The 11,691-nt window shown below is 42.1% G+C and overlaps 1 protein-coding gene across 3 annotated transcripts; it reads right to left on the bottom strand.

Moving 5' to 3' along the window:
- Positions 1 to 83: 83 nt before the first annotated feature.
- tbxas1 (thromboxane A synthase 1 (platelet)) lies at positions 84 to 11,542 on the bottom strand. 3 transcript variants are annotated; one of them, XM_020639794.3, is made up of 14 exons: positions 11,404 to 11,542; positions 10,277 to 10,427; positions 9,230 to 9,323; positions 8,169 to 8,221; positions 7,954 to 8,050; positions 7,712 to 7,828; positions 6,269 to 6,357; positions 6,032 to 6,180; positions 5,596 to 5,726; positions 4,813 to 5,160; positions 4,312 to 4,400; positions 4,016 to 4,153; positions 2,515 to 2,677; positions 84 to 1,609 (listed from the first exon to the last, which is right to left on the bottom strand). In XM_020639794.3, exons 2-14 carry the CDS (start codon positions 10,375 to 10,377, stop codon positions 1,496 to 1,498), a joined length of 1,683 nt encoding a protein of 560 aa, XP_020495450.2. In that variant the 5' UTR covers positions 10,378 to 10,427; positions 11,404 to 11,542; the 3' UTR covers positions 84 to 1,495. The 3 variants fall into 3 exon arrangements, with proteins under 3 accessions (XP_020495450.2, XP_020495451.2, XP_020495453.2); XM_020639795.3 differs by lacking the exon at positions 11,404 to 11,542 and adding an exon at positions 10,538 to 10,667; XM_020639797.3 differs by lacking the exon at positions 11,404 to 11,542 and adding an exon at positions 10,612 to 10,632.
- Between the last annotated feature and the right edge of the window lie 149 nt (positions 11,543 to 11,691).

Here is an 11,691-nt window from a genome sequence, read left to right as displayed (position 1 = left end):
CTGAGGGAGCGGACCCTAAAAGAAGTGGACGACCCGATCTCCATCATGAGAAGTCAGTCACATTTTCAAAAAAACAACAAAACTCAAGAGGTTAATACTTTTTAATAATCACAAATGTCAAACAACCCATTTTATATGCACAGCAGGCACATTCAGTGCTCAGCCCTGACTCACTATTTTTAACACATTCAAAGTTTTTATTTAGGGCTGAAATTCTCAAGCAGCTCAGAATAACCTCCAAACATGGAATAGATTAAGATAGAGATGTTTCAATGTCAACAACATCTCCTTTAAGAAACATTAATGATAGAATCAGAATGACAAGTAAACAGTTGATCGCACCAACTCCCGTACATCCCCGCTGTCATTTTCTATCATAGCAGCTTTCATTTGAGTGCACGATGAAGTGATGTCACCAAGTCTTCAATAAATGAAATCAGAAACACATTGTAAGGTAACCCGTCTTTCCTGTCACATGGACTTCTCTATCGTCACCGTTTGATGGTCCTTTAAACAGTTAATGAATCCCTGTTCCAGGATAGAAGTGATATAACGACGATTTTAAATAGCAAGGTCTTAGTCATTTTCACTCCATTGTGTGCAAGTTTCAATCTTTGTGCATCAGATTAAAAGCACTTAAAGGTCACATATTCTCCTCCTTTTAGTTTCAATAAGTCTCAGAGCTCCCCAAAACATGTGTGTGAAGTGTCTTGTTGTAAATCCACTCTGATCCTGTATTTGATCATGACTATAAACCCCTCTATTTCAGTCCTGCTCAGAACAGGCTGTTTCTGTGTCTGTACCTTTAAATATGTAAATGAGCCGTGTCTGACCACGCCCCTCTCTGGAAGGGCTTGGGTGGCTCGGGCTTTCTCGCTCCATGTCCTATTGTTTACAGTGAGAAGGCAGACTCAGAGGGCAGAACAAACACCTAGCTGTGGGAGTGTCACCTACCTGGGGGAGGGGTTACTGCCCTTTGTGATGTCATGAAGGGAAAATCTCCAAACGGCCTGTTTGAGCACACATTTTCTGAAAAGTGGAGCAGGCAAAAGACAGAAAGGATGGACTTTTCTCATCATTGGGGGGTTTGTAGACAGACTAGAGACACATACTAGTGTTAGAGAAACATGGTGGAGTGGATTTTGCAGAATATGTGACTTTTAAAACCATTAAGTTAAAAAAGTTAAAAAATAAATCAACAGAAGAAACTTAATTCTACAGTGTAAAGAAGAAGAGTGGTGACCTGGTTAAAGTGAGATAAACATTAAGGGTTATTTCCCCAAATATCCTTAATAATAAACATATTGAAGAGTTATATCCATTCAAAAAAATCACAGAAAAATAAAATCTATATTGCCACACTTTGAGGTAAGATGCATGAAGTAGAGCAAACAAATGATTCCTCAAGTTCCCTTATTCAATAATCACCAAAATAACTGATGAAACTCTCTGCGGGGATTCACAACAGCCTGAGTCCTCCACAGTCCATCAGTTTCTAATTATCTGATGGAGAATTCACGCCGCCTTCTCCTGCTTCTCTTCTTTGAATTTTCACAAAAATACCGTTTTTAGGTCCGAGTGTGCTCGACGACTTCAGCTCCAGAGGAACCTGTAGAAGAGGCAGAACACGCCATGTAAAGGAAATGCTTTATGGGATTATTGCCACATGTGTAAAATAATCACAGAGTGATGCTGAAGTTTGATTACTAGATTATAAATTGTTGGTTATTTGTTCAGTCGCTGCAGATTAAAATGATGTCCAGTCTCATAGTTCTCCTGCAGCACTAATTCAAATCTTCTTCTTGTTGCAGTTAACTCAACAGACTCTTGAAATCAAATCATATTCGAGCTAATAAATGTATGAGGAGTAAGCCTTTAAAGATATTAATACAGACACAAAAAGGTAAATTCATTTGGTTTTTCCATTTTCACCAGAGCTGCTCAGACTTGTAGGGCTTTCACACTCGCAGAAATCTCCTGGAAAACTCCAGTTTTTTCCAGGAGGAGGTGCATGTGTGAATGCAAACAGACACATTTTTCACTCGGACTTCACCCGGAGTTTCTCCTGCCAGACTCCTAGTATTATTTCTGCAGCAAGTCCAAGTGAGTTGATGTGAGAATGCAGCAGGATATTCTCCGGAATTCACCTTGAGCCAATAGGAGAGGGGGTGACGTTTATATACTGTGTCAGCTGCATGGTGCATAGACTGTCTGCGCGCCACCTCTACCATCTCTGTGCTCTAATGAACCTGCTGCATTATGTTTCCTGTTCTCCAGTATGTTCTTCTCCACTCTTTAGTTCAGATTGTGATTCTGTTCAACTACACGTAGCATTGATATGAAGACACATATTCTCATTACAGCGTCGTGTAGAGGACTCTATCGCTTTGTTCGCTACTTCCCCTAATCAAACAAAGCCTTAAAGTTGCCTGCTGTATGTCGACTGATGGGAATGTTTACAGAGTGGTGTGTGAATGGACACTACAGTAGTTTGCAACAGCTTGTTGTACCCACCTTGGTCTCCGAGCAGGCCACAATGTTGAATCTGCGGAACAGACGCACCAGAGCCATTTTGATTTCCAGCTGAGCGAGCCTCATCCCCACGCAGTTACGAGGACCAGCCCCGAACGGAAGGTAGACGAACGGGTGTCGGCTGGCTTTGGCCTCCGGAGTGAACCTGGAGATCGACCACAAGCTTCATCATCGTTATCAAAATAAAGTTCAGAGTTTCATTCAGGTTTAGAGCAGTGAAACGTTTCTATCATTTCTGTTACAGAAACCCGAACCCTTCATTACAGGGGAGAAAGCTGCAGGATGAAATATAGCCTCAGAACTTAAAAAGCTCGACTCGTGTAGAAAGGTGGAATCGATACTGACAGCATTAAGGGAACGCCCGGAAAACGTCACATCCGTTTCGCACTGAGAGGGTAACAAACCAATAGACACCATGATGACTGCTGTGTGCCCTTTATCACTACAAATACACTGACAAATCTAAATCAAAGGTTTTACCGAACACAGAGTCGAGTGGGACAGACGCAAGGCGGGAGGACGAGCTTAATCGCCAATGGGATCCAAAATCCAAACATGTGCATGCCTGTAGTCAGCACTGCAGCACTATTAACTTTAACGTTTCACCTGATCCAAACAGTGTAAGATTGCTGTGGACATTGACCTTTTGCAAGAAATCATGTTTTCCTGACTTTTATATTTACATGATATCAAAGCCACGTCATTAGCCTACACAAAAAAAACACAAGTAAACCCGGTTTGATCAGTGAAGGATGTGAAGCTGAATCAGAGTGTATGGATCCAGATATTTCTCCGTATTTCTGGGCTCTATTAGCTTCTTTTTACTTCATCTTTCGGTGGTCTGTAAATCGCTCGACAGAGGGCTGCAGGTCGAAGTGAGTTCAACGTGAACAGAGCCAAGCTTTCTTTGAGTTTGAGGTAACTTAGTGTCAACAGCTGTTTAACTGTCGACACCTCCCGTTCATTTGGAATGAGACAACCACATACAGAACAACTCTCAACTTATTTATTATCGTTATTAGGTTGGATACTTTCCCCTCTCATGAAAAAAATGTGTGGAGATAATGTCAGTATTTATCTGAATAGAAGCCAGGATACGTTCATGTTGATGAATATCTATGGACTAAACATTTCTTATCTGTCGCTGTAGCAGCAGCTGTGTTAATCGGACTCTTACTGACATCAAGTACGAGGAGCTTTCTGCCACTCACTGGCTCTAAGTGCAGTGACTCCGCCCACCATGACATCACGTGCATACCCTCTATAATAGAAGAAATATGGATGCACTGCTGCACAGCACATTGCTTTTTATATTTCCTTTTTTTTTTACAGTTACAGCAGCTGCAGTGATAGAAACACAGCATGAATTATAAGATTATATTCAGCTTTAAGAGGTTTGATGTGACTTTACAGTTAAGGAACGACATCTAAACATACAAAGGAGGCAAAAGAGATCTGTCATTTCCTGTAAGGTCATTCCTACCGCTCAGGGATGAACTTCTCGGGCTCCGGCCAGTGCTCAGGGTCGTAGTGAAGGAAGCCAGCAGGGATCTCCAGCGTGGCTCCTTTAGGGAGAAGCTGACCGTTCAACACACAGTCGTTGTCGATGTCTCTCGCAAACCTTTGAGGGGGGGAAAAGTACCACAGGTGAGATTTTTAAAGCACTAAAACACATCTTTTCTTTCTTCACTCCTGTGGTATTTTGATCGAGTAAGTTATAAGTGGAATTATAGGGAGAAAAAGAACACACTGGATCATCACTTTATGTGCTGAAGTTACCTGAATCCAGGAGGGTAGAGGCGCAAAGCTTCACTGATCACCATGTCTAAGTACTTCAGCTCCTGGACATTTGAGTAATCTGGTGACTCCTGGAGCAACAGAGAACAACAAACTTTTAGTATAATGCATCAAACATGTAGAGAGAATGCAACTTTACAACTTAAATCCAACAACATAACCAGCAGCTGCAGGAAGTGAGAGCGGTGCTCAATTTCACAATCACAGCTGCAAAGCTTCAGTCTCTGTTGAAGTGTGATATCAGTAAAGTACATTGATATATTTGTAAAATCAAAAGGGAAATAAAAAAGTGTTTGACGGACTCTCTCCGCTCTCGATCAGCTCATGGAGCTCCACGATGAAGAGATCTGATTGACAGAGTTTTCACAGGTTGTTACCATGGTGATCTACCTCAGTAAGACGTGAACCACCTTCGTATTCCTGAAAGAGTTAACCCTGATGTCACCTGGATATCGTCTGCTTTGTAAGATACCCCACACTCACATGTCTGGTGAAGAAATCATCCACCTCCTCCTGCACTCTGCTTTGACATTCAGGGTGGAGGGCGAGGAGGTAGCAGGTGAAGGCCAACGTGTTGCTGCTGGTTTCGTATCCTGCGAGAAGGAAAACGAACGCCTGACCCACGATCTCGTCCTCAGTGATCATCTTTCTCTGCTGGCGTCTGCTGGGGGGCTCCTGCGGGCCGACGTCCTGATCCAGAGCGGACGCCTGCGACCGCTGGTTCCTGTGATCGAGCTCATCCGAGTGGTTCAATGTGTCAAAGTGTTCCAGAGACACACTGTCCTTGGTTGTTCGGGCATCCAACATCAGCTGGAGGAAGTCTCGACGCCTCTGCATGCAAAGATATCAATCGAGAAGGTCGTCATAATGTTCGATACTTTTCAATACCACATATTTTAAAACGACACAATCCCCGTTATCTGAATGATCGATAGTATCGACAAGTACCAAAACGTCAGATCTTCAGTCATATTGTTCACCAAAAGCTGCGGTGAGAAAAAGACAGAGAGCAGTGCCTAAATCTTACTGAAACGTTGCTAAGGTATTTGTTAAGGTATTCAGACAGGTTGCAGGAGTTTGCTTGAGGTTTTTGTTCATTTAAAAAAAAAGAAAAAAACCTTGCCGTGGTATCAATATCATTGGATACCAGTGGTGTTTTACCAGTATCAACTCTTAGTTTAAAATTCTGGTATTGTGACAACCCTATAAATCAATAAATGAATTTAAAACACCACAGTGTAAATCACTTTTTTTTTTTAAATCAACCTGTTCAGGAGGCTGCTCCTCTCTCTGCTCGATGATCCTCTGGATGCAGTTGATGAAGAAGTTATTCATCTTGTCTCGTCGTTTGTTGGGGATGAGTCCGGCCAGCGGAGCCGCGATGAACGGAAAAGCAACTGGACACACAAAGAGACGTTTTTGCTGTAACTCTACATGAAACGCCAACTTTTACACTCAGACAGGCCTGTGCAATAATTACATGTAAGCAGACAAGCAGTCATGATAACGATGGTGGGGCGTCGATGGCCTAGCGGTTATGTCGTGTGCCCCATGTGCAGAGGCTGTGCTTCTCGTCACAGCAAGTCACATACACACCCATTCCAAAAATTCTGATTTTACTCGCCAACATTTCTATATAAAAGCCTCAAAAAGGTAAAAATCACTGTTTACATAAAAGACAAAACAAAAAGATAGGACTCACTGAAGAACATCATGATGGGCCGGAAGAAAGAAAAGGTGAAGAACATCTGCGCGTGGCTGACAAACGGGTCGTCTGGGTTGTTCTGAGAGTCCACCTGAGTAGCGAACGCCACACTGGCTATAACATCCATGGTGAAGCAGCCGAAACACCTGCAGGACCACACAGAGTATGAGGACTCCAGGATGGAAAGAGACATTCTGTATTCTGTTCAACTCTACTTCTTCGATGTGTGATTACTTGTGGATGTCAAACGCCTCTCCGGACTCAGCATGGACATTTAAGTTGTTGGTCAGGGCGTCGATGGCGGTGTTGATCAACGGGACCATCTACAGAGAAACAGAGAAGACAGTGACACGATACCATCTACCGTGCTACGTAGACAGTGAGCAGGAGTTTGCTTGCAATTTGTATCAATTAAAAACAAGAAATTAACCAATACTGGGTGACTAGGAGCAATATTTTTGTCGCCATGGTAATGAAACAGGTATGGATGGTTTGGTTTTCACCGTTATCATTAAATTCTGGTATCATGAGGCTCTAGTAGTGGTGATTAAGAGGGCTGCTGTATAATTCACAGCCAGCAGATGGCACCGTTTCAGAGTTTGACAGCTCAAAATCTTTGACTAATAGAAAGAAAGCCCCAAAGCTTTGTAAGACTTCATCTGCCAATCACTTAAACATTGTTTGTATTAAAGTTAAGAATTAAAATATCTAACACCTGTTATGTAATACATTTTATTAATCTGCTTTCCTTTTTTAAAAGATACATTTTTGGGCCTTTTATGCCTTTATTGTAGAGACAGGACAGTGGATAGAGTCAGAAATCGGGAAGAGAGAGAGAGAGAGAGTGGGGAATGACATGCAGGGAAGGAGCCACAAGTCGGATTCAAAGCCAGGCCACTCACTTTGAGGACAACAGGCCCTGAACAAGGGGAGCACGAGCTAACCACTAGACCACGGGCATACCTTAATCAGCTTTTCTTATTGGTGAATTTAAAATCTCTATTTATTTTTTGCTAATTATGGAAGGAATGTGTATCTCTGACACCTAGTGTTTAAAATGGGTACTGCAGAACACATTCTAAACATTGTAGAGAGCTGTCTCCCCCCGCCCCTAGAGTCCATGCTCACGCAGGTCACCATGTGGTGGACACTGAAGCTTCAGTGTTTATCCAGCTCTGCATCTGTCTGTAAACCTTTCTGTGTTCTAACCTCTCTCCATTTTTCAAAAACATCTCCAATATTGATCCTAGTTTGAGCACGTTTCTGCTCGTGGAGCTTATTAGAAACATGCAGAGGCTTTTTAGGTCGGGTACAATCACTTCTATCTGAACCAGTTCTCTTGACCGCTTCCATCACTGCAACACCTGTTGACCTGATAACTGCTCTCATATCTGACAAACCGAGGGGCGTCCAAATGGCCATGTGGGGGGTGTCTTAAAACCGCCTACCTTCTCTGGTCCAAACAAATCCAGAGCATTCAGGACCAGAATCTAAAGTTAGAAGGAGGACATACTGGCTGCTGCATTGTTGTCAGAGACAACATAGCATGTTTCCTTAATGTCTGATCATATAGTAAGGTCACTTTATCATTTCACTCACTACACAGCTTACTGATTGGACCTTTAATTCTAGCAGATTTAAATTGGCACACAATCAATCTGCTCTTTCATATCTTACCTCTTTCATCTTAGCAGCACTGAACGACGGCGTCAGGATGCTACGAACTCTCTTCCAGCGCTCGTCCCTCAACATGAGCAGACAGTCCGTCATGGGTTTGGTGGCAAACCGAAAAGACTGTACAGAATGAACAAAGACAAACCGGCACACACGTCTCTTATCATAGTATTACTCTTAAAAACAAACTAGAATAATGAGTAAGCATATAGTGAACATGTGTGTGTTTCTGTGAAAGCCCTCACCATTCTGTTTGGGAAGGTGCTGAATTCTCGTACCATCACCTGCCTGAGCATGTCGGGGTCCGCGATCACCACCACCGGTCTGCGGCCCAAATAATACCTGAGAGTATATCAAACGACAACTTTAATATTTACTGATGAAGGTATTCACCAGGCAGGTTTTCAGCTGATGTTACAAACCTTTTTTTTTAAATGTAGTCAGTTTTTATTTTACTCACCCACAGACTCTGCCGTGTGTCTTTATGAGATCCTTCATAGGCTGGAAAAATCCCTAAGAGGACAACATGAGAAGAGACTAAACACAACACAATCGCATCCTAACATGAAGCACATTGTAAAACCTTTGCGTCAATCCTTAGTTTATATTTGTGCATGTTTCTAGCAGGAAGTGTGAAAGGGAAGTTTGTGTTTAGCCTTCTGTCTGTGTGTGTCTTGTGTCCCTGCAGGTCACTGGTGCGTGGGGTTCTGCTGCACCTGGGCAGTCATGGCCAGTCTCCCAGTTGCAGGCTATTTAAGCCTGACAACTTCTTGCATACATCCTGAGCATCACCACAGCCCCGGGCTTGCACCATATGTTTATATTTTTGTGGTATCTTGTCGGTATTTTGTGGCAATAAACCCTACATCATTCTTTAAAACATTTCTTGTATTTTGTCAGGCTTTAAGAGCCGGGGTCGTGACAGTGTTGTGAGGGATCTCCCAGAATTCCTTCCTAGTAATTTTGACACATCTGTTTACATAAATACCCTTCATGACTACTAATGACGTATCAGAGTCGATCTTATAATAATAGCTTGAATTTAAATCGCGCCTGTCAACGGGCCCTTCACGTGCAAACACATTAACTGGACAACACAGTTAACTAAGTCCAAAGGCTGAGCTGAACAGGTGAGTTTTCAATAGGTTTTTGGATATGTCCAAGGATGTAGCACTGCGGATAACTGCTGGGAGAGTGTTCCAGAGTTAGGGGGAAAAGTCCTCAGGGTGGTGTGGAAAATGGAGAGTGTCAGAGGATCGGATGGGGAGGGTTGGAGGAGCTCAGAAAAGTACTGGGGTGAAAGGCAGTGCAGAGATTTTTAGGTGAGGAAGAGGCTTGAAGGGTGGTCTCATTTTGTCGGGGGAGATTTCCCCACTACCACTAACTCTGTTCTGAAGGGCAAAAGGGAACTCACAAACGAGAGGAAGGGGTAAAGATTACAACTGGGACTAAACCAAAGAAAAGGAAGTAAGAGGCGAAGGGGTTTAACACGGTTTAATGGAAAAATCAGGAATATCTTACCTGTCGAAACAGGAAAAGGTTGCCATAGAAAGGCACAGGCTTTGGATGTTTGATGCCACATCGAGAGAGGACGGAAAAGGGGTAAATTGAATACCTAGAAGTCAGAGCACAGAGCTGAGCTGATGAGTGATGTAATGAAAATCATGAAAGCATATACAGTCAAGAAGACAATCACACGGAGGAATATTAACTAATTGTCCAATCATGATTTGAACCAAACAGGGATGTTGTTCAATCTCACATTTGAAGTGTCAGGGTAAAAATTCTGCATGAAAAACTTGGTTTAGAGACTGAATCCTCTGCAGGATGTGTGCAGTTGATTGATGAATCAATGCACTCTGCTAAAAAAATCAGTGACATCACTGTTAATAAACGATGTTTTAGGAACTCTCTGTTGCTGTCAAGAAAGCGGACACACTAGGTTATACTTTAAGCATTAAAAGAGGCACTGAACGCAGCGAAAACCATGACATCAATGTTGAATCTGTTTGTTTTCTCAATTAACGGAAAACACACTGTTAAGAAAAATCCTGCCGGTGTCCTGGAGAGACCATGGGGATGTAGTAGGTGAGTGCACAGGGTGGGATGTGCTCTAATTTAACACTCTTTTTTTCATGTTCAGGAAATATCGCATCATTGTCCCATATTTATTTTTGTACAGCGCTCACGTAAAGAGGAATCAAAGCTGCTCAGACAAACACTGTGTAAAGCTTTTCAAGGAGTTTACTTGCAGATTTAATACCTGCAAACCTTATATAAGGAAATAACTCGTGATAGGTCATAACAAAAGAACATAGCAAAGAAATCCCAGAATATGAACTCAGTCTTACACCCTAGAAGCCGTACAAATCTACCCGACTGCACATTTGTTTCCCGGCTGGTTTGGAATATTTATCCTGAAAGAGTTTCCTCATGAATACGCTCAGAAAGTCCAACATGCAAACATCAGATCTTGTTAATGAGGAGTGCGGTGCATAAACTGACCACACCAGCTGCAGCATCACAAACAAACGAACCAACAAACAGGTATCTAATGAATAAACTCACCAGTAGAGAAGACCCAGAAAGACGAGTAAGAGGCTGACCGTCACAGACCATCCACTGGCCTTAATGTGAAAAACATTTAGGAGGTCAACTATGGACTCCATGATGTTAAAACTCCTCTCAGTTCTCTGCTGCAGCCATTAAATGAAGTCCTCTGCCGGAAAAAAAGGAGAACAGAAAATGTCAGGTCGTCGCAAAAGCTGCTGAATGTGTGTTAACGACACACAACTTTGCTACAGACAAATTCAAACCAAAGACAAAAACCTCTTCATCAGCATTTCTTTGAATTCACACTCCAGCATTAGACCATCTACTAAATGTTAAAAAGTATGACCTACTTTTAAAAAGGAAAATCAAGCACTTAAGTGTTTTCCTCACATGACAGGTACAGTAAATCCTTTACCACTTCTTGGACTTTGCTCTCTTTTATTTGTCTCCTGTGGCTCAGTCGGTTTCAAAAGCAACATGTTAATTATTTGTTTTTAGCGTATTTGTCTAAAGCCTGGAGGATGCTCTGCTCACCTTTCCCCAGCATTGTGTGACATATGTAGTGGGGTGTTACGGTTTAACTTGTGACCATGTTAACTGGCGACTTCCGCCCGAACGCGTCTATGGTTGTCGTGGTAACAACATTACAGACGTCTATTTTGACCATATTTTGACAAGGCAATATTAAACCTTGTCACAGAGGTATTTGAAAGGGCTCTTTCCCTTTTCAACAGCGCTTGTAACCATGACAACCGCAGACACATTGGTCAAGATGTCTCCAACTAACAGGGTCACAAGTTAAACCTTAACACCCATCAATTCGCACTCTCACTTTCTGCGTTTGGAGCTTATAAACACGTCAACGTTATATAGAAAAAGCCTTCAGAATATACCATTAAGCATCCACACAATGTTTGTTTTAGTTGTGACACAGTCTTAAAAAAACGCTGAACTCGTTGTGTAACTCAGGTCATGTGTGATGCTAGGCTACTTAGCGACAGCCAAATATCTCAGATAACAAGTTTATAACTGAACCTTACAGTAGGCAGGACTTCAAGTATCATTGTATAACACTAATATGTGGAGAACATCACTCCTATTATATTTAAACTTCAGATTAAACATATTTTCTGTCAACATACCTCTTCTTCATTGACCTACGCTCTCTTATCGCTTGTAAATAAAAGTCTTCTTCGTCTTTGCAACGACTCGCAGCTCAACAGAAAGGTGAGCTCCACACTGCCACCCACTGTTCAGGACATATATCACCACAACCCAAAGGCCATTATACTAACCGAATATCAGAAATGAGGGCTAAACCATAAACACTAAGCTGGATAACTTACATCTAACCATGTAGACAATGCTTTTATTCCAAATTAAGAATATATTATAATATTTTTATCTATACACATAAAGTTAGGAAGGGA

The sequence above is a fragment of the Labrus bergylta genome, chromosome 7 (assembly GCF_963930695.1).
Source record: "Labrus bergylta chromosome 7, fLabBer1.1, whole genome shotgun sequence".
NCBI lineage: Eukaryota > Metazoa > Chordata > Actinopteri > Labriformes > Labridae > Labrus > Labrus bergylta.
This window is presented reverse-complemented; position numbering and strand designations above follow the sequence as displayed.

What these genes read in the sequence shown, in the direction of transcription:
- tbxas1 (XM_020639794.3), bottom strand. Translation starts at nt 10,377, where the DNA reads ATGGAGTCCATAGTTGACCTCCTAAATGTTTTTCACATTAAGGCCAGT. An exon ending in ACACACGGCAGAGTCTGTGG is followed by an intron (nt 8,051 to 8,168) that starts GTGAGTAAAATA and finishes ATATACTCTCAG; the next exon opens with GTATTATTTGGGCCGCAGAC. An exon ending in GTGCTGCTAAGATGAAAGAG is followed by an intron (nt 6,358 to 7,711) that starts GTAAGATATGAA and finishes GTTTCTCTGTAG; the next exon opens with ATGGTCCCGTTGATCAACAC.